General features: G+C 32.7%; 2 protein-coding genes and 1 non-coding gene across 4 annotated transcripts; 2 read left to right on the top strand and 1 right to left on the bottom strand.

Moving 5' to 3' along the window:
- Positions 1–1,813: 1,813 nt before the first annotated feature.
- LOC8282866 (aspartic proteinase Asp1) lies at positions 1,814–5,920 on the top strand. Of its 2 annotated transcripts, none has more exons than XM_048376793.1 (8): positions 1,814–2,374; positions 2,495–2,591; positions 3,175–3,398; positions 4,454–4,678; positions 4,768–4,906; positions 5,250–5,456; positions 5,538–5,610; positions 5,695–5,920. In XM_048376793.1, exons 1-8 carry the CDS (start codon positions 2,169–2,171, stop codon positions 5,802–5,804), a joined length of 1,281 nt encoding a protein of 426 aa, XP_048232750.1. In that variant the 5' UTR covers positions 1,814–2,168; the 3' UTR covers positions 5,805–5,920. The 2 variants fall into 2 exon arrangements, with proteins under 2 accessions (XP_048232750.1, XP_002522918.1); XM_002522872.4 differs by having other exon boundaries at positions 1,815–2,374; positions 2,474–2,591.
- A 317-nt stretch (positions 5,921–6,237) lies between these two features.
- On the bottom strand, positions 6,238–7,747 carry LOC8282867 (NAC domain-containing protein 2). Its single transcript, XM_015721626.2, has 3 exons — positions 7,470–7,747; positions 7,099–7,373; positions 6,238–7,014 (listed from the first exon to the last, which is right to left on the bottom strand). The coding sequence occupies exons 1-3, from the start codon at positions 7,630–7,632 to the stop codon at positions 6,550–6,552; spliced, it is 903 nt and encodes a 300-aa protein (XP_015577112.1). The 5' UTR covers positions 7,633–7,747; the 3' UTR covers positions 6,238–6,549.
- A 7,833-nt stretch (positions 7,748–15,580) lies between these two features.
- LOC112535445 lies at positions 15,581–15,688 on the top strand. The gene has a single exon (XR_003079573.1). It is a non-coding gene; the product is annotated as a small nucleolar RNA R71 (small nucleolar RNA).
- The last annotated feature ends 10,653 nt before the right edge of the window (positions 15,689–26,341 follow it).

Raw genomic sequence — 26,341 nt, 5'->3', positions numbered from 1 at the left:
TAAAGAAACAAAAGCAACAATAGTAGAAAAAGCCTGGTTTTTTCTTGTCCCCTTTGGCAAGATGAGCTAGAAAAACTCCTAAATTTTTGTTATTTCTTACACAACGATCAATATCTCTCTCAAGTAGGGGTATTAAAACGTGTTCGTGACTCGTGTTTGTATCGGGTTGACCTATTCAGGTGACACAATTAAGGTCAACATGAATACGACCTATTTAGTAATCGTGTCAATTTATCTCAACTGTAACACAATAAGAATTTTTAAAGGATGACATGAACACGACATGCATATCACGTTTATTTAAATGAATCGTGTATGGTCATAAACCTGATACGATCTGCTTAACCTGTTATACGAATAGCATAAGATTTAATGTATTTAACATGCAAAATGATTATATTTTTTCAAATCAATAGAGACAGTATCAAATTATAAATAAAAATTTAGCTATTACAAGAAGCATCTTTAAAATTCATATAAATAGTACCAAATTATTTTGTTGCGATTTTATTTTCTTTTGTGAGAGAGGTGACACAAAAATAAAGAAGTAGAAAACTCTGTTAGGATCGTCATATTAATTAGACCTTATTGGTTATATTTTACTTTTTAGCCATTTTATTTTTATTTGCTTTCACTTTTATATGGTTATTTTTTCTTTTATCTTTTAAAATTTACGGATTGTAAATGGGTTAACACGAGCTAACATGACACGAAAAATTAAACATGTTACAACGGATTCGTGAGTCAACCCGTTACACGACTCGTTTCAAGCCGTGTCATAAACAGATCAATTCATTTATTGACCTATACCTGCTAAGACTCAAGCCTAACCTGTATCTTTTTCGTGTTTGACGAATCGGGTTTACGTGTCATATGATCCATTTTGACACTCCTACTCTCAAGTTTCTTATATATAACTAATCGATAAATAATTTTAAAACATAGTTGCGAACAACAGCATAGTTAGAGACATCACTGAGATGTTGTATAAGGAGTGGCAAGTGAAGCTCAAGCATATCTTCACGGAGGGCAACAGGAGTGTGAATGCTCTAGCTAAAATTGGTATTTTATTCCTATCGGTTTGCGTGTTTTCAGAAATTCACCCTCAAGTCCATCACAGAGGAGGATACGAGCCTACGGTGTGGTGCTTGCGATCTTTGGGCTTTGAGTGTCGTCTTCCATTTGAAAAATAAAAAAGGCCGAACAAACAAACAAATGCTTTTCCCTTTGTTTCTTTTCGCGTGGCTGCCTGGAAAGCGCCACGATTTGACTAATACATTGCCAGTTATGATTGTTATTTTCTTATAAGCACTTACAATAATAATACAAATTTCTTAAAATGTTTTGTTATGAAACTACATATACAAGCAATTAGATTATAAATAATTACGTAATATTATTTTAGTTAATTTATTAGTTTTATAGGATTTTTATTAATTCAAATTATTAATATAAGTTTAATTATTTATGTAAGACAATATTATATAAGTAAATCTCATCATTTCATTAATTAAATCATATAAAAATAAAAATTAAGTATTTTATTAACTACTAACAAATATTATATATTATTAATTTTTAGAAATAAAATATTATATATTATTGGTAGTTAGTATTTAATTTTGATATATTAAAAAATTATTTAAATTAAAATAATATTTAATTTTTTATAAATTTATAGAATATCATATAACCATAGCATATTAAAATGTGTCTTAATTTTAATAATTTAATTTAAAATCCAGCGCCAAGAGCAACAGTTGTCCATGTACCGCAAACGAGGAAAGGAATAAATAGCGCCTCACAAAACAGACACCAAAAGATATCTCAAATCTGAAGGTGGAAGTTAAAATGGTTCTTCAACATTCCCATGCCAAAGAAAAGGTAAAACTAATTAATGGAAATTTAACAGACCAAGCAATGCCAATCCCAAAATGCCTCCATGATCGAATGCTTAATTGACAAGCGAAAGTCACCTGCAATACCGCATAAAAAACCAATTTCGGACTGACCTAAGCCAAGACACAAGACGCCAAAAACAAATTGGCCAAGTCCTTCCTTATTCACTCAGTACTTTTAACAAACACATCACAAGCATAACAAAGTACACTTTTTGCTGTAAAGTAAACATTCTTCTTTGATTCATTTTATTTTAGAAACAGAGGAAAATGGGAAAAGGGGATGTGGGTTTTTGGGTGGTGACGATGTTGGTGCTGATAGGTCTGATTTCGGGGTCGTCAGCTGCCTCTAGTGATGATAGGCAACAAAGATGGAGAAAGGCAGTGTTATCGGGAGAAATAACTTCTTCAATGATGATTAATAGAGCTGGGTCATCCCTTGTTTTTCCTCTTCATGGAAATGTTTATCCTGCTGGGTATATATCCTTTCTTATCTCTCTTACAGGTTTCACATATCTTTATATTCCTCAACTTGCTGCTAATCATGCAAAAGATCATCGAATTGCATTTTTCAGATATTATAATGTTACTCTCAGTATAGGGCAACCAGCAAAACCTTACTTTCTTGATGTGGACACTGGAAGTGATCTCACGTGGCTCCAATGCGATGCCCCATGTCGCCAATGTATTGAGGTAATTGAGCACGATGGCCTTGATTGGAATAAATCCTTTGTAAAAATTTTATAGAATTGAATTCTTGCAAAATCATGTCACTTCGCATGATTTTGTTCTTTGAAAATCCTATCGTTTTCCTTTTGATTCTTTTTTGTTTAAAGGTTCAAATAAACGAATTGTGAAAATGACGACCTTTCCAAATATGAGAATTGACTAAACAGAATCCAGTTGATTGAATTCTTGCATCTTTTGTCTTTCCATACACTATGAATTGGTTTTCTGCAATGCAGCTTTCTTTATTTTTAGCATTCATGTCATATGATTAAACTGTCAAATGCTGCATCTTTAAGTCATCTTGGAAATGGTCTACTGGCACCACAACAGAAAAAAGAACACCGCCAGATATAATGGTCTATTGTAATGCTTTAACCTGAAAGATACTTTTGAATGCTTTAACTCAGATAATACTTCCTAACTCTTCTTTTCATTTCGGTTCATTTGTTAGCATTTTCAGTATGATGTCATACCCAATCAATTAATCTGAGGTGTTATGAGTAATTATAGCAATATTTTCCATTGATATTCAATTAGGACTTTGCAGGCACCTCATCCTCTTTACCGACCCAGCAACAACCTTGTGATTTGCGAGGATCCCCTCTGTGCATCCTTGCAACCACCTGGCGTCCACAATTGTCAAGACCCAGATCAGTGTGATTATGAGGTTGAGTATGCGGATGGTGGCTCATCCCTTGGTGTTCTTGTCAAGGATGTATTTGTTCTCAACTTTACCAATGGAAAACGGCTTAATCCTCTTCTGGCCCTCGGGTTATCTTCTTTGATCTCTTACTTAGAAATTTATCGGACTTGCACATATATTTTCTTTTGAAAAAACTTCAATAAATTACTATGTGGGTTAATGTATTTTTATTTTAGGATTTATGGTTTGCTTTTTGTCACTTTAATACTCTGTCAATATGACAATTAACAAATAACAACTAAATTGCATAATATGTTAGCAAGTGTTGACGTGGCAGTTGAAAGATCAGTGGCTCTCAGCCATCTCTCCAAGTTCTTGATTTATGTGCAACTTGCCCGAATGGCTATCTGATCCAATCAACTGCCTAAGCCGTAGCGCGCGTACTCTTCTTCTATCTGTGAGCAAGACTCTATCCAGATCTCCCCAGCATCCAAATCATCAAAATTTGTCACTTCAGAATCTCTTAACGGTATTGTGCAATATGACTGTCATTTTCTAACAGCTATATTCACAAGGTACTAAAGTGAAAAAAAGAAGAAGCAAACCACATATCCTAAAATGAAAATACATTAAACCATAAAGTAGTTATTGTCTATATATATATATATATACACTCAGAAATTTAGATAGTATTTCATGGAAGCTCTTGGAGGAATTGATTTTTGAACTCCAAAGGAAATTTAGAGATAAGGCTGCTATTCAGATGTAAAATAAGATTTTATGATGGATGAGTTCCAATAACAATTTGGAGTTGATTGTTATAGCAATCTTTATTTGTTGGTTGTTTGCTGGTTCGTGGGAGGGATCGCACATCAAGATGCCTAAAGCTCGTGGCTAAATATGATGGCCAAACTCCATGTGGTGATGGAGTGAGGAAACAGGAATATAACTCCAGAATACCAATCATACTGGGGGTGATTAAAATATTTGGATTTTTGTCTTTTTCCTTGAAATTTCCCCTCATCAAATTTTATGTAGTTTAATGTTCTAAAAGAATTGGATCTGTCTTTTTCCCCATCACAAACAACGCTTTAAATTAGCATATAGAAATAGTTCTTAATGTCACCTTGCTATTCATTTCAATCTAAACGACTTGTCTATGTAATTTCTTTTTCTTTTACAGATGTGGATATGATCAACTACCGGGTAGATCTAATCATCCTTTAGATGGAATACTTGGCCTTGGCAGGGGAATATCTAGCATCCCATCACAGCTTAGTAGTCAGGGTTTAGTGTCAAATGTAATTGGGCACTGTCTAAGCGGGCGTGGTGGAGGATTTCTCTTCTTTGGAGAGGACATTTATGATTCTTCTGGTGTCACTTGGACCCCAATGTCACGCGATCATTTGTAATCAGACCACATAAATTCCTTTCAGTTTTGAAAATCTAGCTGTATTTCGTGTTTATACACTTACATTAACTCATCTTTTATGCCAGAAAACACTACTCACCTGGGTTCGCGGAATTAATTTTTGACGGGAAGTCCACAGGAATCAGAAATCTACTTGTAGTTTTTGACAGTGGGAGCTCCTATACTTACCTCAATGCGCAGGCATATCAACATCTAGTATTTTCGGTGAGTAAGAACCAATGTCCTCATGCATGATTACATGCCAAAAGTAGCACTTAGCACAGGCATTTGAAATATTTAGGCAACCTATACTTTACATGCTTAAGTAGTGCCGAAGTCCTTGCCCACAACTATGACTAGTGCAAAATAAGCAACACAAATCGTTTACATACTGAACACAAATGTTTTTTTCCTTATATAAGCAACTCTCTCTCAGGCGCATACAGAGAGACAGACGCACAAAAATGATTTTCATTGTTTCTCATTTGATGCTTAAACAAATCTCATCATAAGATCAGCTTCAAGCATTGCCTATCTCTAATAATACGCATGGCAAATTTGTTCATAGTTGAAGAGAGAATTGTCACGAAAGCCCATTAGCGAAGCATTGGATGACCAAACACTGCCACTCTGTTGGAAAGGGAAGAGACCTTTTAAAAGCATACGCGACGTGAAGAAATATTTCAAGCCTTTCGCATTGGTATTCAAAACAAGCAGTGGGAGAAGTAGTAAAACTCAGTTTGAATTTTCCCCAGAAGCGTATCTTATAATATCAGTAAGATATCCATCCCACTAACGAGAGTAAGTAGAAGCATAACTTGCTCTATTGATTACTAACAGTGCTGCTTTCTTTTAGTCCAAAGGAAATGCTTGCTTGGGAATTCTAAATGGTACAGAAGTAGGACTGCGTGATCTAAATGTCATCGGAGGTAAAATCTCTTTTCCATTATCCGAAACAAAACTCGATTATCAGCCTATATCTGAAGTAGTTTTTTTCCTCATTGTTTCCTTAGATGTATCGATGCTAGACAGACTGGTGATTTACAACAATGAGAAGCAAATGATTGGATGGGCAGCAGCTAGTTGTGATCGGCTTCCTAAGTCCAAAAGAAATATCATTTGATAAGTATAATAGTCTTATCATTATTTCTATGTCACAGACATCATATACTTGTATATAATAATAATAATAATAATAATAATAATAATAATAATAGTCTATCCTACTTCCTTTGTAAAGGCTACTCTCTCTTTATATTTGATTTGTCAATAGAATACAAACTGTACAAGGGTTATACCCCCACAAATTCAATTAATAATATAGTTGTGAATTTTACTATAACATTTTTGTACTCAACTGCACCAATTTGCTACACATATTACAAAATAGTTCTTTTTGGGGTCAGAATTGGTGAGAATTGAAAGTTGAAACTGCCAAACATGGACTGTTAATATCATGCCTGCACCAACTAGAGAAAAACTTGCTGCTGCCATGGTTCTTGCGCAACAATTTTCAGTTCTGCCCAATGTCTTCAAGGCTATAGTTTACATTTCGGTCATGGGAATTTTGTCATCAATTAATCAAATAAATTGGTTCTATAATCCTTACAGATAAGAATTATCCTACTGTAATCATTACATATTAACATGAAATAGGTTCACAAACTGAATCACAGCCTTCTTACTTGCAGTAAAAAGCATCTGATTGCACCAACCCCCATATATCTGCCTTCTACTTTGCCAATGTCAGCAAGTCCAAAATGTCACCCACACGTGCAGACTATTTTGAATTGTGGGTCCAGATACTAACTAATTCCCAATAACAAAATAGATTTTCTTTTATTTGGGAAGTGATGCGATGACGATGATCAAAATGGCTTCTGTAGAAACATGAACATGTCCTGAAGGGGTGAGAGTTGGTCCATTTGGAACTGAACTTGCGAAGCAAAAGGGTCATAATCTTGAAAACCACCGTCCACTAGGTAATTGAAACCAAAATCTAAGGCATTACTGTCCAGCGCATTCCAGTTGGGTTCACTTTGTACCTCCTTCTCAGGTGATAGCACGTGCTCCTCCGAGCAACTTGAATCTGTATGCAACCTGGGTACTGAATCAGATGTTGTATCCATATGTGCTAGTAAATCATTATTGCTACTGTCGTTCATAATTGATGGTCCGAACGTTGAAATTGCTTTGTCCCCATATATTAAAATGTCGGGCTTCTGATCTTCCTCCGCTTCTGGGTATTTTAACAATTTTCTATCTGAAACAGGCTGATGCTTCTCCATGCTTCCTTTCTTGTTGTATACTCGGCATAGTACCCAATCATCAAGCTGCAATGTCCAAAATTTAGTCATGTTTGATTATTAAGGATTCCAATTAGAGCAGAAGACTGAAGATTGATGATTAAAATTTACCCTGAGGTTGGTTTTCTTGCCAGCAGACCTATCAACATTGGCAAGACGATACTCATGCATGATCCAGTTAGTCTTGATTCCTTTCGGGGCTTTGCCAGCATAAAACACCAGTGCTTTCTTTATTCCAAGCGGTTTGGGTTTACCGATGGGTTTATCCGCTCCTGTTGCTTTCCAGTACCCGCTTCCAGCAGCACGGTTCGGCCTTGACCCGTTTGGATATTTTCTATCCCTTGGAGAAAAGAAGTACCACTCTTTTTCACCATATAAAGCCATTTCTGCAACACAAATACAAGTAAAGAGAAGAAGATTTAGATATGCTTCATCCAAAACGCTTGTCCTAACTTTTTAACTAGAAGAATTCACCGAATTACCTGGAAGCTGCCATGGATCATGCTTATAAAGATCAATCTCAGCAATAATAGGAACAGAAATCGACTGTCCTGCACATTTGCGACACAAGTAATGATTCACCAATTCATCATCTGTTGGGTGAAATCTGAACCCAGCTGGTAAATCTAACTCCGCTCCTTTCATTTCCACTTCCTTCTCTCTCTTTTGCTTGTTCTCTTCTCTCTTTCCTGTTGCTGCTTTCAGTTCGCTGGAGGCTTTTAGACACGAAAGCAGAGTGAGAGACAGAGAAGAAGGTTATATAAGTATAAAGCTAGTGTCTTTTTTGGGCACGTGGGGTCGTATCTGTATAACCAAAACGTGGGTATTGTCCTATTCTATTCCTAGCTGACCGCAGCCGTAGACATTGACACTTGTTAGCTACTTAAATCACGGATTGACACGTGTGGTAGTTTCTGTCATTGCTTCCGTCACTGCCTTGGCCCCATTCCAAAGTCGGCTCGTGCCTCTTGGGCATCGTTGACTGTTCTTTTTCTTAATTTTTTATTTGAATTCTTAGCGAATTATGGTCAATACTAATCCTCTTGTATAAATATTCAACCATTAGTATAATGCCACGTTTGAAAGTTTTGCTTGATCCAAAACATCGGATTTGAGTGGAAATGTTGGAGCTTCAAAAGTATGCTCGGTTGTAGGCAATTGCTTCTTCTTCTTTTTTCTTCAAACGGTAGTATAATGACACGTCATCGTCTTTGGAGCGCACGTATTGAAACTGACGTCATCATTTCTTTTCATTATTTATTTTATCTACCTTTTCTGAATAAGAAGAACCGGAACTTTCCCAAATTTATTATTAGATTACAAGCGTCATCACTTACATATATAGAAAAATTTTATCCACATGAATATCCTTTGACTGCATGTATCACCATTTGAAGGTCTATTTCATTCCGGCCTTCATACGAATCGAAGTTTCCTCCTTTTTGATTGGACCCCGATCTCTAGATGTTAGCAATAATAATTTATTTAAGTCTAAAAGCTAAATTCGCTAATAATACACCCTCCTTCTATTATGATTTTTATTATTGTATTATTTTATTTAAATTAAGAAAATGTTTTATAAATTTAACTATAAAAAATCAAATTAAATTAGATTCTTTTAATGTAAAGATATATTATACGTATTCTGACATAAAAAAAAGTAAAAAGAATTATATTTAATTAATTTTTTTAATTTAAAAGAAATCAATTGATATGAAATGGAAAATGTACAATTTATTCAGAAAGAGGAAACACATGGTTATTCTCATAATTGAAGAAGTTTATAATTTAAATATTTTGCATATAGTAAACTAATAATTGATGTGTCACATTTAGTTATCACAAGTGTACGTACCGTTTTTATAGATAAAGCGGTAAATTCACTTCGAAATTGATCTCTCAAAGAACTATGAGACGATTTATTATAAATACTAATTATCGATGGAAAACAATGAAAGTAAATATAAATACACTAAACCAATGTTTTTAAAAATAAAATATTTATATAATAATTAAATAAAATATATATACAATTGTATGATTTTAATAAATTATATAATAAAAATAGTATTTAACTTAGTCAATTATTTAGCAATTTCCTTGTTTTAATCTTAAGCATAGATCTAATGAATAAAATGGTGATGTTTCTTTTCATTTTACTCAAACTAATAATGCAACCAAAATTATTTATATCAACATAAACTGAAGTAAAGATAGTGTCTCTAATATATTTAATTTAAATATTTTTATAACAATTATTATTACTGAATTAGTATGATGATTAATCAATAAAAATAAATAAAACTAATAAACATATGTTGATAAAAAAAATCATTCATTAAATAAAAAGATAATAAAGTTCATACAAAGTAGTAAAGGCTAAACTACATACTAAAAAAACTTTAACTTAATATATTTAATTCCATGGTCATAGTAATTAAATAGTTAAACATTAAAATAAAATTAAAAATAAAAGCTCTCTTTAGATCGAGAATGTCTTCAAGGTAGGAAGATGATTGATTCTCATTCTTCATTTTTTGAAAGCCTTTTTTAATCTTGAAAGAATATTAAAAAAATAAAATTAAGTGTTTGATGAAGATGAACTGTAGAGAAAACTGCAGAGACAAAAATAATGGACAAGTGATGAATAATAAGTTGTATAGTAGATAAGAAAGACCTATCTTTCTCATTTTTTAGATTTAGATTTGCAAAGTTATGTATAGAAGAGTCATCCACCAAGATAAGTCAGCTTAAAGATAAGTACATCTAAGATAAACCTCTCTTAAGATAAACATATCCAAGATAATTCTATCTAATAGATAAGTCTATAGATATCTTTATCTTCACCAAATATTATTCCATAAATAAATAACTGATATAAATCTTTAAATAATAAAAGACTAAATTGCCCCCTTGTGAATAGTAATTTTTTACTATTAAATTATCCAGTTCATGTGTCTCGGTCTTGACACAAACACGTCCTATTAGGCCTATATTTGAGTATTTTGCTCCATAATTTTCTCTTTTGGTTAATTTATTTGAAAATAGACAATTAAACTTAAGTGAGATAAAAACACACATTTCTACCATATTATATATAGAAAACATATAATAAAAGTACTAAAATATTTTAAATATCTATATATAATTTGAACCTATCAAATACTCCCACACTTAAACCTTTACTTGTCCTCAAGTAAATAACAACTTAAAAATTAACCTTTGCAAAAATCATGAAAAATAATATACTAAGCTTGAAGACATTACTTAAAAGAATCTCACTAATGCAGTAATCATGCCAACTCAAGAACAACTTGAATTATACTTTTTTTCTAAAAGTGTGAACTTAATCATTGTTAACAAAAGATTCAAGCATCCAATCATTTATACTTATTTTACAACAAATAGCCTAACTCATCTTCAAAGGATACAACTATGGTGCATAATCCAAATCATCATAACCTTATTCAAAAGGCAAACTTCCATTCATAACAAGAGACTAATAGGTATACTTCATAACACTTGTTTTCAAATCTTTTAATTTTATTTTTTTCTTTCTTTACTTCTATTGAATTTAAACTTGATAGTTGGAAAATTACTTTCTTTCTTGAGATATTATGCCTTTTACGCAGAATGTACCTGGTTACTCGATATAACATACAATCAAAATGCTTTGCATACTCATAATCTCAATTGTCGTTTTATATGAAAACCAATATTAGTTATGAAGATTCTCGGTTTCTAAGCAACTAAAATTAGGAGAGTAGAGTTATTAAACTTAGAGCTACTTAAGTACATATATCATATTTCTATATTATATCTCATTAAACTTAGGCAAGTCAATTTAATAACAAGAAAATAATAATCTAAATCATACACTTCTAATTATACCCAACTCAAACTTGTCAAACTACTCATAATATTCGTATGCAAAGAATGGATACTTGATCATTTAAGTGCAAATAAATTCATGAGTTCACACACATACATACACACACATATATATATAACTTAAGAATTCAAGGATCAACACAATAACATTCCTTCATTGACTCTTTAAATAAAAAAATAATAAAAAGCTAAGTAGAAAAATTTTAAATTTTGTAAAGATTACTAATTCATATGGCATATAAAATTTATTAAAGAATATCCTATTTCTCTCCCCCACACTTAAATTTGATATTGTCCTCAATGTCATTACATATATAAAAATAAAGAACAAGAAAGGAGAAAAAAGATAAAACACTCTCCTGAATCTAGCAATGCGAAGTAAGCTATGAACTTGAATTCCAATCTCCATCAATCAAACATTAGAAGCATACATAAACACACATCATTGATTTTTATAAAAGAAATTAAAAAAAGAAAAATGATTGAAAATAATAATTTGAGTTATTTATATCAACAATAAAAATGAAAAACAATCCTAAAGAAACTAAAAAGATAAAATCATAAGGTAAATAAAAATAAATCTTAAAATAACTAAATATAAACCCTATAATAAATCCTAAAACAAAGTCCTAAATCAATGACATAACTAAGTATGTGAAAGAGATGAATATATATTTAGTGTTTGAAGGAAGTATTTTAACCTAAAAGAACTTAATTTTTGTATATATCTCAATTACTCTTTATTCTCTTAATTAGTATATTTAATTTTAAATCAAAATTAGCTAAAGGGGTGTTGGGATCGCGTCATTCGCGACCCAGCGGTTGCACCAAGGCAACAACGCCTGCTTACCTTGTGGAAGGACTCCACGACCTATAGAGAGATGGCTCGTGATCTGTCGAAAGGCGCCTCGCTCCCTGCTTGTCTCGCTCGCAAAATGTTGTTGCAACCTCATTGCTAGCCTACGACGCGCTCTGCAATCAAGAAGGGCTCCCGCAAGTTGGCAAAACTATGCAGGTTTGCTCGCAATTTGTTTTCGTGTAAAATCTAATCTACACCTAGGTTTGATTTTTGACATATTAAAGGTAAATAAATGATGAAAAGTATAGAATTTGAATGAAAGTAAAAATAAATATAATTTAAATAACTATAAATAAAGAGATGGACAAATAAATAAAATTAAACTTTATTAAAATAAAAAAAAGGATATAATATAATTCAAAATAATTTTGACACTAGTGACAAATATATTAAAAAAAAGAAATCAGTCCTAATCCCACAAGGAAAGAGACATGTCTAAGCTCATTTAGTCCCCAAATATTATTTTTCTAATAATGAATCAAACATTCGATGCATAATAAACACATAATATCCAGGCCAATGAAACATGAAAGCATAAGATTGAAAAATGAATTGACTTGTTACCACATGGGAAAATTATATACTTTAAGAATCTTAAAGTACAAATGTTGATAGGCCTATAAAATAAACATAAAACACAAAATTTAAAAATAAAAGAAGAGAAAAATAAAAATAACTTAAATGTATAAAAATAAAATATAATTGCTAAGTTTATTGTCTATATTTAGACATTCTTGATTATGCTTAAGGTGGGTTCATTATGCACTCCGCCTCTTGGCCATAAGCCATTTTTTTCAAGTACGGATTTATACTCTTAATGGAAATATCTAAAGTATCATGGAAGTTCTTATCAATTAACAATAGAATAACATAATTTAATTTTTTATAAACAAGAGAATCTAAATAATCGATATATGAACACTCATAATGGTAGTTAAAGAATTAAATACTTTAAATTCCATGGTTTCTCTTAAAACTGTAATGGTAAATTTTCTATTATGCACATCAATCACAGTTATGGTAGTTGATGAAACGCCTACCAAAGAGAATAGTTTGCTCTTTATTCATCGCTAGTTTATTTTCCATATTAATTGACCTGGTTGAACTAGCAAGTCTTCCACTATACTTTAAAAATATTTTATTAACTTATCGGCAAATTGTAGAGACATGGTGGTTGGCTTCAACTCTCCAAAGGCAAGTTGTGCATATATCGAATTAGGCATCAAGTTGACGTTTGCTCCCAAATCTAACAAGATTTTTGTAATCTTCTTCTCACCCATAATAATATTAATGGTGTAGCTACCATAATCCTTCATTTTAAGAAGCATTTTCTTTTTCTGATATCGAATAACTGCACTTTCTTTTTTGATATTTTTTCTTTTTTATTGTTTGCATATCTTCTTTTATTGGTGTCCAACTCTTTAAAGAACTTTACATATGTTGGCTTATTCTTAATAACATACAACAAAAGGTAAATTAGTATTAACCTTAGAGAGCATCTCAATATTTTCAGAAAATTACTTTATCCTTTTTGCTATTTTTGAGTCAGTTTAGAAAAGGAATAGGTGGTTTATAAGGCTGAGCTGCCTTATAGAATTCAGGTATAGAAAATGCTTCTTTTTCTTTTTTCTGAAGCCCAAGAATAGGCTCTAATTTTTCTTCTTTTTGCATTCTCTCTTCATCGATTCTATTTTCATTAGTCCATCATCTTTAAGTGTACCTACATAATAAGAAGAAGAATCTTTTTCATATCAACTTGATTATCAACAACCTTACCATTATTAATAATGGTAATAGCATTGATTTGTTCAGGTTGACCTAGTGGTTTCTCTTTCTTGATCGCTTAAATTGCTTCAATAATTTTTTCTATTTGAGTTTTTAAGTGTTTCATTGAAGCTTCAATAAAGTTTGTTCTTTTCTCATTCCTCTCCATCCTATTGATACACTCATTTTATGCATAGTAATTTAGTATTTTATATAGTTAATTATGATAATTCAATATGTGATTGGAGTGAGATTATCATGAAGTTATTCACTTGGTTGAGTTATTTATAATTTCAGGTAATATTAATAAAAGGGAGGAGTTTTAAATTTAATAAAGCAAGTTAAGGAAGATTGGAGAGCCTAGAAGTAAAAAGGAGCATACTGGAAACACATCAGCAAGAGTGAGGTCACCTACTTCTTCCCGGAGTAAGGGCGGGGCCGACCGATTTGGCTACAAATTTTAGTCTTATTTTATATATTTTTGGATTTTTAGATCCTTTTATTAGCCTAGGCTATATAAACATTAATAGAGGTATTTTCTTAGGTATTTTAGGATAGATCCTAGGGTTAAAAGGCAAATTTTTAAAGTTAGAAAAAGTGACTAGGGCAAGGATTGAAGAAGATTCAAAAGGTCAAGATTGTAAGAATTCCATTAAGATCCAAGAGTTCTTTCTTCCCTTCTTGTTTTACTTTATTGTTATTATATTCAATGAATTCAATTATTGTTATAAGTTATAATTATATTATAAATCGCTAATTTTATTTTCTAGAATTGGATGGAAACCTATTAATCTTATTCTATAATTTGATTCAGTAATATTCCTTGATTCTTGATTTAATTGTTTTGACTTATTATATGTGTTTCATGTGATTGTGAATATAAAGGCCTAATATTTGTAGTAGATCTAGATTTTAGACAAAGTTTATGATAATTGAAGTTTGATATTAGTTTAAGGAATATTAAGTAAGGACTATGAAGGCTTAGACATAAATCTTAGATTCTTAAGATTTGCTTTAATTTTTCATAAAATTTAAAGGATTTAGATTAATAGAATTGACCATGACAATAGGCAAGAAATTAGTCTAAATATGGTGAGTATGGTTTGAAATAATATATTTACTAATTTGGGATAAATTATCTTCAAGATCGTTAAGTTAGACTCAAAGGATAATTAATCAAATTATAGAAGGATTAGTGTGATGGGGACTTAGTTCTAAGTTTTATATTAATTTGATTTCTTTATTACAACTTTTACTTTTGATTTTACTTAATTTTAAATTCAACCTAAATAATTGTTAATCTAATTAGTATAAAGTTATAATATATTTTGGTTCTAAGAACTACAAATCTTTATGGGATGATAATCTAGATTCTTTCCTATATTATTATTGTGGCAACTTTACTCTTGTAAGAATTATCACAAGACCTATCATGAGAAGCCATCGTAAATGATTGAAGTGTTTCTTTCAAACTTAGCTTCCTTTGCTCGTTAAATTGAAAAGTTTATTCTTGATTTTGAAAGGAAAGATTTGAGTTCCTTTGGAATTTAGAATATTGATCTTAGTAATGAGGCTGATTTGGATTTCTCAATAATTGTGATGAATTTTGATCATTATTTCTACATGAAAAATCCGAATGGTTTCTCCAACCTGGATTGTATGTGTTAGAATAAAGGTTATTTATAGACTGCCTAGGTTGGTAAGAATCTATCAAATTAAGCTGCTCAAACTCATTTCTTGAATAAGTATCAAAAGATGAGCACACATTAGCACAATGATCATAAATACCACAACTATCACATACCTTATTACTTTGTGCATTTTTTGTTAAAGCAAGTATCTTAACTTGCTTGGTTAACTCAGTTATTTGCATGGCCATCTCATAACTAGCTACTATTTTATTCACTCCTATTCTTTTTATCCTCACAGTCTTTTATTGAGAATTAGCTTCTAATATCTCAAAGATGTCATAAATCTCATCAGTTATCTTTTTTAATATAGCAACTCACTTGCATTATCAACCATATATTAATATTGTTATGTCAATCTATCATAAAAATGATTGGTTAGTCAAGTGTGTATCCATGGCGTTGGCACTGGAATATAAGTGATTTAAAGCGATCCTATGCTTCATGAAAGAATTAAGTATCCTTTTGATAAAAATTTAAAATTTCAGCTTTTAATTCTTTGGTCTTTTGATGTGAGTAAAACTTACTTATAAAAGTTTGGTAAACTTCATTCCAAATCTTCAAAGAATTATGAGACAAGGTTATTAACCAAGCCTTTGCTTTTTCTTTCAATGAAAAAGAGAAACACCTCATTCTCAATTGGTCCTAATTTAATCCAGATAATGAAAAAGTATAAACTATAGCATAAAATTCTCTAATGAATGTCGGCGCATCCTCACTAGGCATACCATAAAATTAAGGAAGCATGTTAAAATAAATGTTTTTAAGTTTATAATTCCTAGATGCATCACCTAGAACTATGAATGAAGTAGTATTATTAATTATAGGCTGTCACAATCTTTCACAGCCATTTACCTTTAAGAAGCTACTTCTCTTTGTGGGTTTGCAATAACTTAACCTCTTCTTTTGATTCTTCTTCAATTTTCTCTTTAATCTCTTCTTCTACATTTTGAGGCACAAACTTTCAATTTTTTTTATCTTCTTTTGTCTTTTTAATAGCTGATATCAAATTGTAGAAAGTTTGAGTTGATGAATCATTTAATTTCGTTTTCTTGCTAGGTATACAGAACAAAACAAAAACTTCAGATTTAATAACTTAAAAATAAAAATAACAAAATAAAACACAAACACAAAAACACAAAAAAAACTTGATAATCAATCAATATAATAAAATTTGGATATAGTTCTCCAGTAACAACGCCAAAAATTTGATATGTCAAATTTAGTACTTACAACTGCATGAATCGTTTTTATAGTAAAGCGGTAAATTCACCTCGAGGTTGGTCTCTCAAGAAACTATGAGACCACTTATAATAAAGACTAATTATCAACATAAAATAATAAAAGTAATTCTAAATACTTTAAACTAATATTTTGAAAGAATAAAATATTCATAAAATAATTAAATAAAGTAATAATGTAAATATAAAATGATATAATTTTAATAAATTATATGATAAAAGTAGTATTTAGCCTAGCCAATTACTTAGTACTCCCCTTGTTTTAACCTTAAGCATAGATCTAATAAATGAGATGGTGATGCTCCTTTTCCTTTATATACTCAAGCTAATGATGCAACTAAAGTTCCTTATATCAGTATAGAGTGAAGCAAAGATGATGTCTCTAATACATTCAACCTAAATATTTTCATAACAGTTATTATTATTGAATTATTATGATAGTTAATCAATAAAAATAACTGAAACTAATAAAGATATGGTTACAAACTAAAGTCTTGAGATAGTTGACATATGGCTTTAACCTTTCTTCCTTCACATTCCATTCTTTGATTGCTTGTTAAATTACTAGCATGGAGTCCTCGTAGACCATCACCTACTTCACTCATGCTACTATTGCCGCTTCTAATCCAATTAAATGTGATTCGTACTCCGCCATGTTATTTATCACTCTAAAGTCCAATCTTTTAGCCAGTAGTAGCATCTCTCCTTCTAGCATAATCAGAGCTACCCCTAACTCTGCACCTCTTGCATTCACTACCCCATCAAAGTACATCTTTCATTTTTGAATCTCGACTGCCCCTAGATTTTCATTAGGAAACTCCATATCCCAAGGGTCGTCTCCCTCGATTAAATTCTGAGCCAAGAATTCCGCTACAACCTTATCCTTGACTATTTTCTCGGTGACGTACTCGATGTCGAACTCTGTTAGGAGTAAAACTGTCTAGCCAGCTCTCTTGTAAGAGACGGAGCTTCAAATAGATACTTCAACTGGTCTTTTTTAAAAATTGCTTGCACCTTATAAGACTGAAAATAGTGTCTCAATTTTCTCGTAGCCCGTATTATGGCTAACCACGTCTTCTTCATAAGGTTATACTTTGACTCACAAGGTAGCATTTCTTACTAAGATAATAGATTGTATGCTCTACATCATTAGGCACACACTACGATATCATTGCCCCCATGGCTTTCTCTTTTAAGGTCAAGTATAGAATCAACATCTTACCATCCTTTGGCTGCTTCAATACTGACGGCTTCATCAAATACTCTTTAATTCTATCAAAAGCTCTTTGACAGTCCTCATCCCACACAACGGGTTTATGTTTTTTCAAAAGTTTGAAGATAGAATTACAAACCATTGTGAGTTTAGAAATGAACCTACTGATGTATTGTAGACATCCTAGAAATCCTTTGACCTATTTCTCTGTTTACGATGCTGGCATCTCCTAAATAGCCTTTACCTTGTCCGGATCGATCTCTATTCCCTGCTGACTCACTATATGCCCTACCAACTTTCTTGACATTACTCCGAATACACTCTTTTTTGGATTGAGCCTCAAGTTATATCTTTCTACTCGTCCTAAAAACTTATCCAGAGCCTGAAAGTATCCTTCTCTTGTTCCAAACTTATCATCATATCATCTACATACACATTCGCCTTCTTGTGCATCATGTCGTGAAACAAGGTAGTGGATGCTTGATAGGCATCATATTACACATATTGACATGCCCAATTGTTTACATTCTTATGCATAATTATCTTGTTTTATGCTAGAATCACCTGTCTTTTGGTTCCTTTCACGTTTCAGGTTATTATCGAAGGACATTGTCAATAATCGAGGGAAATACGCGTAATTATGGACCAGAATCCATCAAATTGAGCAAGAACTAGCATTCCAGTCGAAGCACGGCCTAGAACGGCTGCTGAATGTTGCGTGCCCTGTGGCGCCGGTATGCATTTTGGGGTTTTGGTCGGGTGGCTCAACACTTGGCTTACGGCCTGGACGGAAGAGGTCAACGATCGCGTCAGGATTCAAGGGCCGGCAATACTTTGACCTTGAATTGCTCAAGAAGAGCCACGCACCAGTCTTAAGAGCATGCAGCAAAAAGCGATTTGGTGAATGAGGGTTCGATCTTCTGACTTGATTTCCATTATACGAACTCAAATCACTTGTTTCCAGACCTCAATTGTCAACTTTGGAAGATTAATCTCATCAATTGAAGGAAGTATTACACTTGTTTTAACATCGATTTGAAGATCAAGACAATATTTGGGAGCATTCAAGAGGTAAATTAAGGTTTGATATTTTGAATTGGAAAATTAGGGTTTCTCATCCAACTTGAAAGAGAAGGTGTACATGCCTTTAATTTACTTTTCTGATTTTATTCCTTATTTTATGATGCTTATTAGTATGAGTAGCTAAATTGTTGAACCCAATTGGGGTTCCTATGTTTGTGGATTGATCTTAATGTTATGAGATTTTGGTTGTCAATTCTTGATTCTTCTTGCTTTTATTATTAATGAGAAGTCACTTTATTCATGAGACGTTGTGAATTATGGAATTTAGATTGCTTTATGTAATTGAGAAATTCGTTTAGTAATAAAAAAATTGAATAGCAAGAACTGGTTAATAATCACTTAGAGATAAGGGTAATTGACTAGCCGGATTAAGAATTAATAAAGCTTAATAGAGGCGGGTTAAATCTTAATGCTAATCGAATAATCGATCGTTAGGAAGAGATTCCAACTTTAGGTTATTAGGTTTAGGAATTTGGTTATCTCGAGAGGGAGACCGAATTCAATTAAGACTTCGTCCACGGGTAATTGCAATTGATAATCAATTTAATCTTTATCTTTACAAAAATTCAATTAACTTAGGACCCTAGGGTTTGCTTTTCCTAAATCCTTTCAGATAATTTGACATTTAATTACTTGTTTGTTCATAATTAATCATAGAACAACACTTCATTGAATTCTTTAGGTTAGATAATGTAAAACGTTATGGTAGGTCTAGGTTCATCCTTTCCTAAGAATACGACCTTGATACTCACCATTTGTGCTAGTCTGCATCGATAGGTTCACTGCCTTAAATTGTAGCTACGTAAATAACATATCAAGTTTTGCGTCTGCGTGCAGAGGTAACTTCGTGTGGTGTTTAACGAACTTGTGTTTTTTATTTGCCATATTTTTTGTCTTTATTTTGCTTTATTTTATTCTTTCATTGTTTTAACTACTTTTGTTTTAATACATTACATTATGAGAGATGACTGATAAACTCCGATCTTATAGAGCCTCTATCCGATAAAAATGATGATCCCCCCACAAGAGAAGCTTTATTATTGAGGAGAGGGGATTGAGGTTGAGGTACCGTAGATATACCGGAAGGATGGAGAATCCTGCGAAACGATGGGCGGACGGATGCCAGGATGATGTACGAGTTGCTAGACCATCATTGGATGGGATACAAACGAACGAGTAGGCCGCTGGCAAGACGATTTCGAGATAAAGCCAAATGTGATCCATGCACCGAGCGTGAGTTTGAATAAGCGCCAAACGAGGATCCCAATGCCCATATAGCTAACTTTTTGGAGATATGTGACACTTTCAAGATAAATGGAACCACCGATGATGCCGAGATACGCCACCGTGACCGAGATTATTTCCATTTTCTTTAAGGGATAGAATAAAGAATAGCGGCTTTATCACAACTTGGAAATCTTTGGCTGAAAAATTCCTTTACAAGTACTTTCCTTCAGCTACAGCTGCTAAATTGAGAAATGACATTTCTTCTTTTGTGGATGCAGGTTCAGACCTTTTACAACAGTTTGAACCTTGCTACGAGGCAAATGGTGGATGCTGCAGCAGGTGGAGCTTTGAACAGCAAGACGTCGAAGCAGGTGCAGAACGAACAACTACCAGTGGCAATCCTCTAGGAGTCGGCCGGTCAAACAAGGAATGGTCAACCAGTTAGACTCCACAGCAGACTTGGCAGCTTAAGTGGAGCTTCTAACTAAGAAAATAGACCAGCTTCATATGCCAGTTCAAGCAGCCCAAATAAGCTGCGAGTTTTGTAGTGACCCGCATTACGGTGCAAACTATAATGCAGAAGGTATGTTTGCTAGTTCCTCTACTTCATCTAATGTTTCTGCTGACCATGAACAGGTTAATTACATGCAGAATGCACCCGAACAGTAGAATATCCCTTATAGCAGCACATACAATCCTGGGTGGAGAAATCACCCAAAGTTTAGTTGGCACAACACTAATGCCCAGGGTCCACCAGGTTTTCAGAGACTACATTAGCAGCCGCCATAGCAGCAGCAGCAAGCTGGACCATCAGAGCTTCCTCCACCAGTCGAGAAGAAATCTAACTTGGAGGAGCTGATGATGAAGTTTATCACGTCGACTGAGACAAGGTTCCAGCAGACCGACAATGCTCCTAAAAATCAGCAAGCATCCATTCAAAACTTGGAAAATCAAATTGGGCAGATTTCCAAGATATTGTCTGAAAGGCAACAAGGAGCACTCCCCAGCACCATTGAGTCTAACCCAAGGGAGCACGTGAATGCCATCACTTTGCGTTCAGGTAAGTTAGTTTCAGCTCCTTCTAAGCCTGTCGTTGATGATGCTACTATTGATGTGCAGATCGAGGTGAGCAGTAAGGTTAAAGAACCTGAGAGGCAAAAGTTGCAACCAATCCCAGTCAGGGAGTATCAACCCAAGATTCCTTATCCTACTAGACTGAAGCAAGTAGAAGCACAAGAGCAGTTCAGTAAACTTTTAGATATTTTTAGACAACTACATATTAACTTGCCTTTTATTGATGTATTGAAGCAAATGCCGAAGTATGCCAAATTCTTGAAGGACATACTTAGCAACAAAAGCAAGCTGGAAGAAGTAGCATTCGTAAAGCTCAATGAAGAGTGCTCAACAGTGTTTCAGAGTGATTTATCAGAGAAATGTCACGACCCAAGGAGTTTTACTATTCCTTGCACTTTGGGTAACTTGTGTGTTGATGAGGCATTAGCTAATTTAGGCGTTAGCATAAATGTAATGCCCACAAGTATGTTTAATAAACTAGGTTTAGGGGAAGCAAAACCCACTAGGATGTGTATTCAATTAGTTGATCATTCTGTTAAGCTTCCTAGGGGGATTGTAGAGAATGTGCTAGTCAAGGTAGATAAATCTATATTTCCTATGGACTTTGTGGTAATGGATATGGATAATGAGCATGGTGTGCCTTTGATTTTAGGAAGGCCTTTCCTTGCCACGGCTAGAGCCAAAATAGATGTATTCGAGGGAAAGTTAGAGCTTAATGTAGGGGATGACTGTGTTACTTTCAGTTTACCCCCATTCGAGAGTCCTCCCGGTAATCAGGTTCACGCAATTTGCGCTATTGACGGATTAGTTTTGCATGTGATAAACCACCACAGGATTTACTAATAGATTCTGCACTGCATGCTTCTTTGCCTGTTGATGTGTCACTCTTTTAAAGAAAATAACTTGCATCAATTTGAAACTTCGCGTTATGATACACCCGAGAAGGGTAGTTGCAAGTTTGTTTATGACAGGTCATCTAGACAAGATTGGGAGTGGATGACTGGACATCCCAACTCGGCATAGAGAGCACCTCATTGGCCACCTACTGCGCCCATTGGACCGCTTCCTTACGGTTATATGCTTCAGGCCCCAGCTTACAATGCGCCCACCTTCTCAATTTGCCAACGGGGCAGGGATGCTGCTGCAGAGTCCAGCTAAGGACTCAACAAAAAAGAAGCACTTTTTGGGAGGCACCCCAAAACTTTAATTTTATGCTTTTATTAACATTTTTGTTTTGTCAGTTATTGCATGCTTGAGGGTAGTTAGAACACTTACTTTTATTTTAAACATAGTTGTATGAACTTAGGGTTGGAATAACTTATATCGAATTTTAGTAATCGGTAAAGTGGGACTTTCCCATTTAATTCACTTACTTGATTTACGGTCTAAATGGGTGCGTATATGTGTCAAATGCAGGTAGGGAGTTCAGCGACTCGAGATGGCGAAGGAAAGCCCAAAATCCACCCTTTTCACCATGGTTTCCGTGGCCATCACGGGTTGCAATGAGCACGGCCGGAGTCAAGCTCGTGATGAGAAAACACATGAAGAATGGGAGATTTCAGCCGTTCAGCATGGCTTTCGAAGGCACCACGGGCAGCAACACCAGGCTGTGCTAGTTAGCACGGCCGTGCCCTTATTCTCACCCTTTATCTAGATTCCCCTGTCCTCAATCTCCCGACACTCAACAAAGGCAGTAACTATTATGACAGGATCTTCTGTAATTCTCTTGATATATGGATTTGGAAAATAGGTGCTGACAACCATCTAAATGTGTAGGAATGATTAAAGTGCTTCAATCAATCTTTATAACAAATAATCTTACAGTCTAATTCAATCCTTTTATCATACTTTTAGCCCAATTGATTCATAGAATATGAATGCAAGTATTAAATCTATAATTGAACTAATCATATTTGTTATTGATAATTGCATATAACATTTTGAATAAGATCTGTGAAATATTTTTCATAATCTTCATTCATACAATCTTGGCTAAGAATTTTCATGGTAAAGCATATCAAGAATTATCAGGATAAGGTCTCATAATATATTATCTTAGGCAATAAATAGGCTATACAGAAGCACACACAAGCAAAGAGAGGAACAAAGGACTTACAGTTGGAACTCATGATGCGCGGACGAGAACTGATAGACAAAAGAAAAATGACACCTCCAAAATAGAAAGAAAAGGAAATTTGTCACCAGCAAAAAATGCAAATAAAAGAAGTAAAAGAAGAACCAAAGGAGAAAGTGGGTTATATATAAAAAACCGCAAACCAGCAGTTATTAACCAAAATACGTAGCGTGGGAAAACGAGAAGCCTCACCCACAAGAAATGGTTCCCACTCCCCCACTGTCACAAGACACGTTGGATATTCAAAATTCAAAATCCCATCACAAAAGGCAAAGTCACTGCCAAAACTAATAAAAGAGGAAAACAACGAAACTCTAGTAACCAATCTGACCAATAACGATTGACCATAGATGATCAACCCACTTTGGGGGGAATTATTTGTATAAGGAAACTAATATGGAGACTCGCCACGAAGACCAACCTAGAAGACTGAACCAACACGAAGAGGGAGACCTCTAGATCTCCATTTGGCGATCAATTGCGATCTCTTCCCACACAGCCCTCTAACCTCGAAATAAGGAAAACACGTGTCAAAGCCGAAAGCACGAACCGTTGCTAAAGTCAGAACCATGCTTTCCCTTAGCTAGGACAAGACTAGAAGTGCCATCCCCTAGATAGCTGCTAGAAGGAAAGCTAGAAAGGTGATTATGGCAACCTCGGCAATGCATAAACTTGTTCCTCGATGCGAAAGCAGACATCCTGCGCAAGACAGCAGGCTTTGACCAATCAAGAGAAAGCCTACCAAGTGAATACACAGGGGAGACTGTGGAAGATCCTTATATACATTCAAGGAGAACAATGAGGAAGGTATGCAATTATAACCTAATAGTCAATATCAATTTTCTGCTTCAGAATCCTCACTGACTTTACCATCGGAATGTACAATCTGGTCTCCTACCAACCTCTCATTTCGTATTTGTTTATCTTACATGACCGAGCATATTAACTAACTAAGATTATTTCTAACCTTGCTATACAACTTTGATTCTTTTGATTTTGCTTTTTGGCCTGCTATCCCTTTAGACATTTTATACTCGTTACTGTTGGAGTATTTTAATAGAATTAACTTTAGCTTGATAAAGAAAAGAGAAATTATATGCTTGGCTTGTCAACCCTCCGTATTGACATTTTTAAAATGAAAAGTTGTCCCTCCCTAATGATAACACAAAGAGCATAAAAAGTGTGAATTCCCCCACTCGTTTCTTCTCATTTATATACCTAGGATGGTCAAGTAATGTGACGTGGTGCATGACCTCTGTAAAAGTAAAGCACCAAAAGTGTAAATCGTGGATGGCTGGATGCTCCCCTCACATTACCAACCACACCTGCCCATATATATATATATATATATATATATGATATCCGAGTGTAACAAGGCCTACTTCAATATTCACTTGAAATTACAAAAATAAATTTGGAATTATTTTCAATTTTTAAATTTGGAATCTTTTGCTTTTTGAGGTACTAGTTGGACTGATATGATTGATCTGCTAGGATTGATGATCTGTCGATGGCTCTATGTTGCTCGATTAGCAAGCCATACATCTTTCCATCAGGCCAGAAGTTTTTTCTGGGACGATATTTTCATGGCCCCCATCAATTTGCATGATGTCTTATTTATTAGCTATTATTAGAATTATTATTAATTAATTGGTTATCCATTGAACTTTGAAATTGAGACCCCACAGTCATGAAAATCAATCGACTTATTATTAATATTCTAATATTAACAATTTTCATCGCTTTTAAGTTTCAGGTGTCAATAGCCCACAACAATTAAGTAGAATAATTTATGTTGCATCTGATTTGATTCTAAACTCATAATATAGTATTAACGTAATAAAATATTCTCTTGAGATAGTGGCTTGTTCATTCTTGCTTAATTCGTCTATTGTGTTCGATGTATTCACTCTCGGGCAACAGTAATTTCATAGGCTTAAACTACAACTGAAACTAGAGAATCATGTGTAAGGTGTATTGAATATTCTTCCTTTACACCTTTCAATCAATAATTGTAATATAAAATTTGAACAAAGCAAGCAATTATATATATATATATATATATATATATATATATATATATATATATATATATATATATGGGTAATATGCACCCCTACAGTTTTTCATATCATATCACTTTAATATTTAAATACTAGCAATTTGTTTTGTATAACTATTTTATTTATTTTATATTTAAAACTTTTATTTTATATATTACATAATTTAATTTATAAATAATATTTATATAAAATATAAATCTTATTTTTATTTTTATAATATTTTTATTTACATCCATAGTACTATTTTATGAAAATAATATAATATAATTTTATAAAATTTTTATATTTATTATATATTAAGGCAAATAAATATGAGATGTATATATTTGTGAACTTTAATTCTTAATTTGAACTAATAAATTTTTATATATCCATATAATTATTATTTTTAAAAAATCAAACTGTTAGAATTCTTACCTTTTTTTTTGTTAATTACTTTTTAATATCACATATATATTAATTGAAGTTCTTTTCTACTTGTTATATTCGACTAATAAGTTCTCAAATGTGTTATAATTTTTTTTAATTATTATTTATAATCTAAATTTAAAATTTTTATTCTTTTACTATTTTAATATAATTATGTATTTATATATATGAGTATAATACATATATTTTATTAGAAAGATAATAATATTTAATTTTAATGTATAATAGCTATGGTAATTATTATACTTATTATAATTATTTCTTAAAAATATGATAGTCTTATATTAAAATAAATCATAAATTTTTACTATATTCATTATTAGCATTTAAGATCACATTTAATTTCTTATAAATTGTTATAACCAATATTTTTATAAATATGTCATATGTTATTTTCTCATAAAAACAACATACATGGTGTCATAAAATTCTGCCATGAAGTCTCATGAAAAATTTAGCCTTATATATATATATATATATATATATATATATATATATATATATATATATATAACAATTACATTTTCATTTTTAAATTATCAAAAATAACAGATAAATAATTAAAATCTTAAAATTAATAATTAAATGTGAATCTATAAAAAAAATAAAGTGATACTTTTAGCAAGTAATTTTTAAATTTTTATTAAATTATGAGAGAGTAAAAATTATTAAATACATTAAAAATTAA

Source organism: Ricinus communis, chromosome 7, assembly GCF_019578655.1.
Source record: "Ricinus communis isolate WT05 ecotype wild-type chromosome 7, ASM1957865v1, whole genome shotgun sequence".
NCBI classification, from domain to species: domain Eukaryota; kingdom Viridiplantae; phylum Streptophyta; class Magnoliopsida; order Malpighiales; family Euphorbiaceae; genus Ricinus; species Ricinus communis.
The sequence above is the reverse complement of the archived record's forward strand: the minus strand, read 5'-3'. Positions and strand labels throughout refer to the sequence as shown.

What these genes read in the sequence shown, in the direction of transcription:
- LOC8282866 (XM_002522872.4), top strand. Translation starts at nt 2,169, where the DNA reads ATGGGAAAAGGGGATGTGGGTTTTTGGGTGGTGACGATGTTGGTGCTG. An exon ending in AATCCTCTTCTGGCCCTCGG is followed by an intron (nt 3,399 to 4,453) that starts GTTATCTTCTTT and finishes TTTCTTTTACAG; the next exon opens with ATGTGGATATGATCAACTAC. An exon ending in CCAATGTCACGCGATCATTT is followed by an intron (nt 4,679 to 4,767) that starts GTAATCAGACCA and finishes CTTTTATGCCAG; the next exon opens with AAAACACTACTCACCTGGGT.
- LOC8282867 (XM_015721626.2), bottom strand. Translation starts at nt 7,632, where the DNA reads ATGAAAGGAGCGGAGTTAGATTTACCAGCTGGGTTCAGATTTCACCCA. An exon ending in TGATCCATGGCAGCTTCCAG is followed by an intron (nt 7,374 to 7,469) that starts GTAATTCGGTGA and finishes TTTGTGTTGCAG; the next exon opens with AAATGGCTTTATATGGTGAA. An exon ending in GCAAGAAAACCAACCTCAGG is followed by an intron (nt 7,015 to 7,098) that starts GTAAATTTTAAT and finishes TGGACATTGCAG; the next exon opens with CTTGATGATTGGGTACTATG.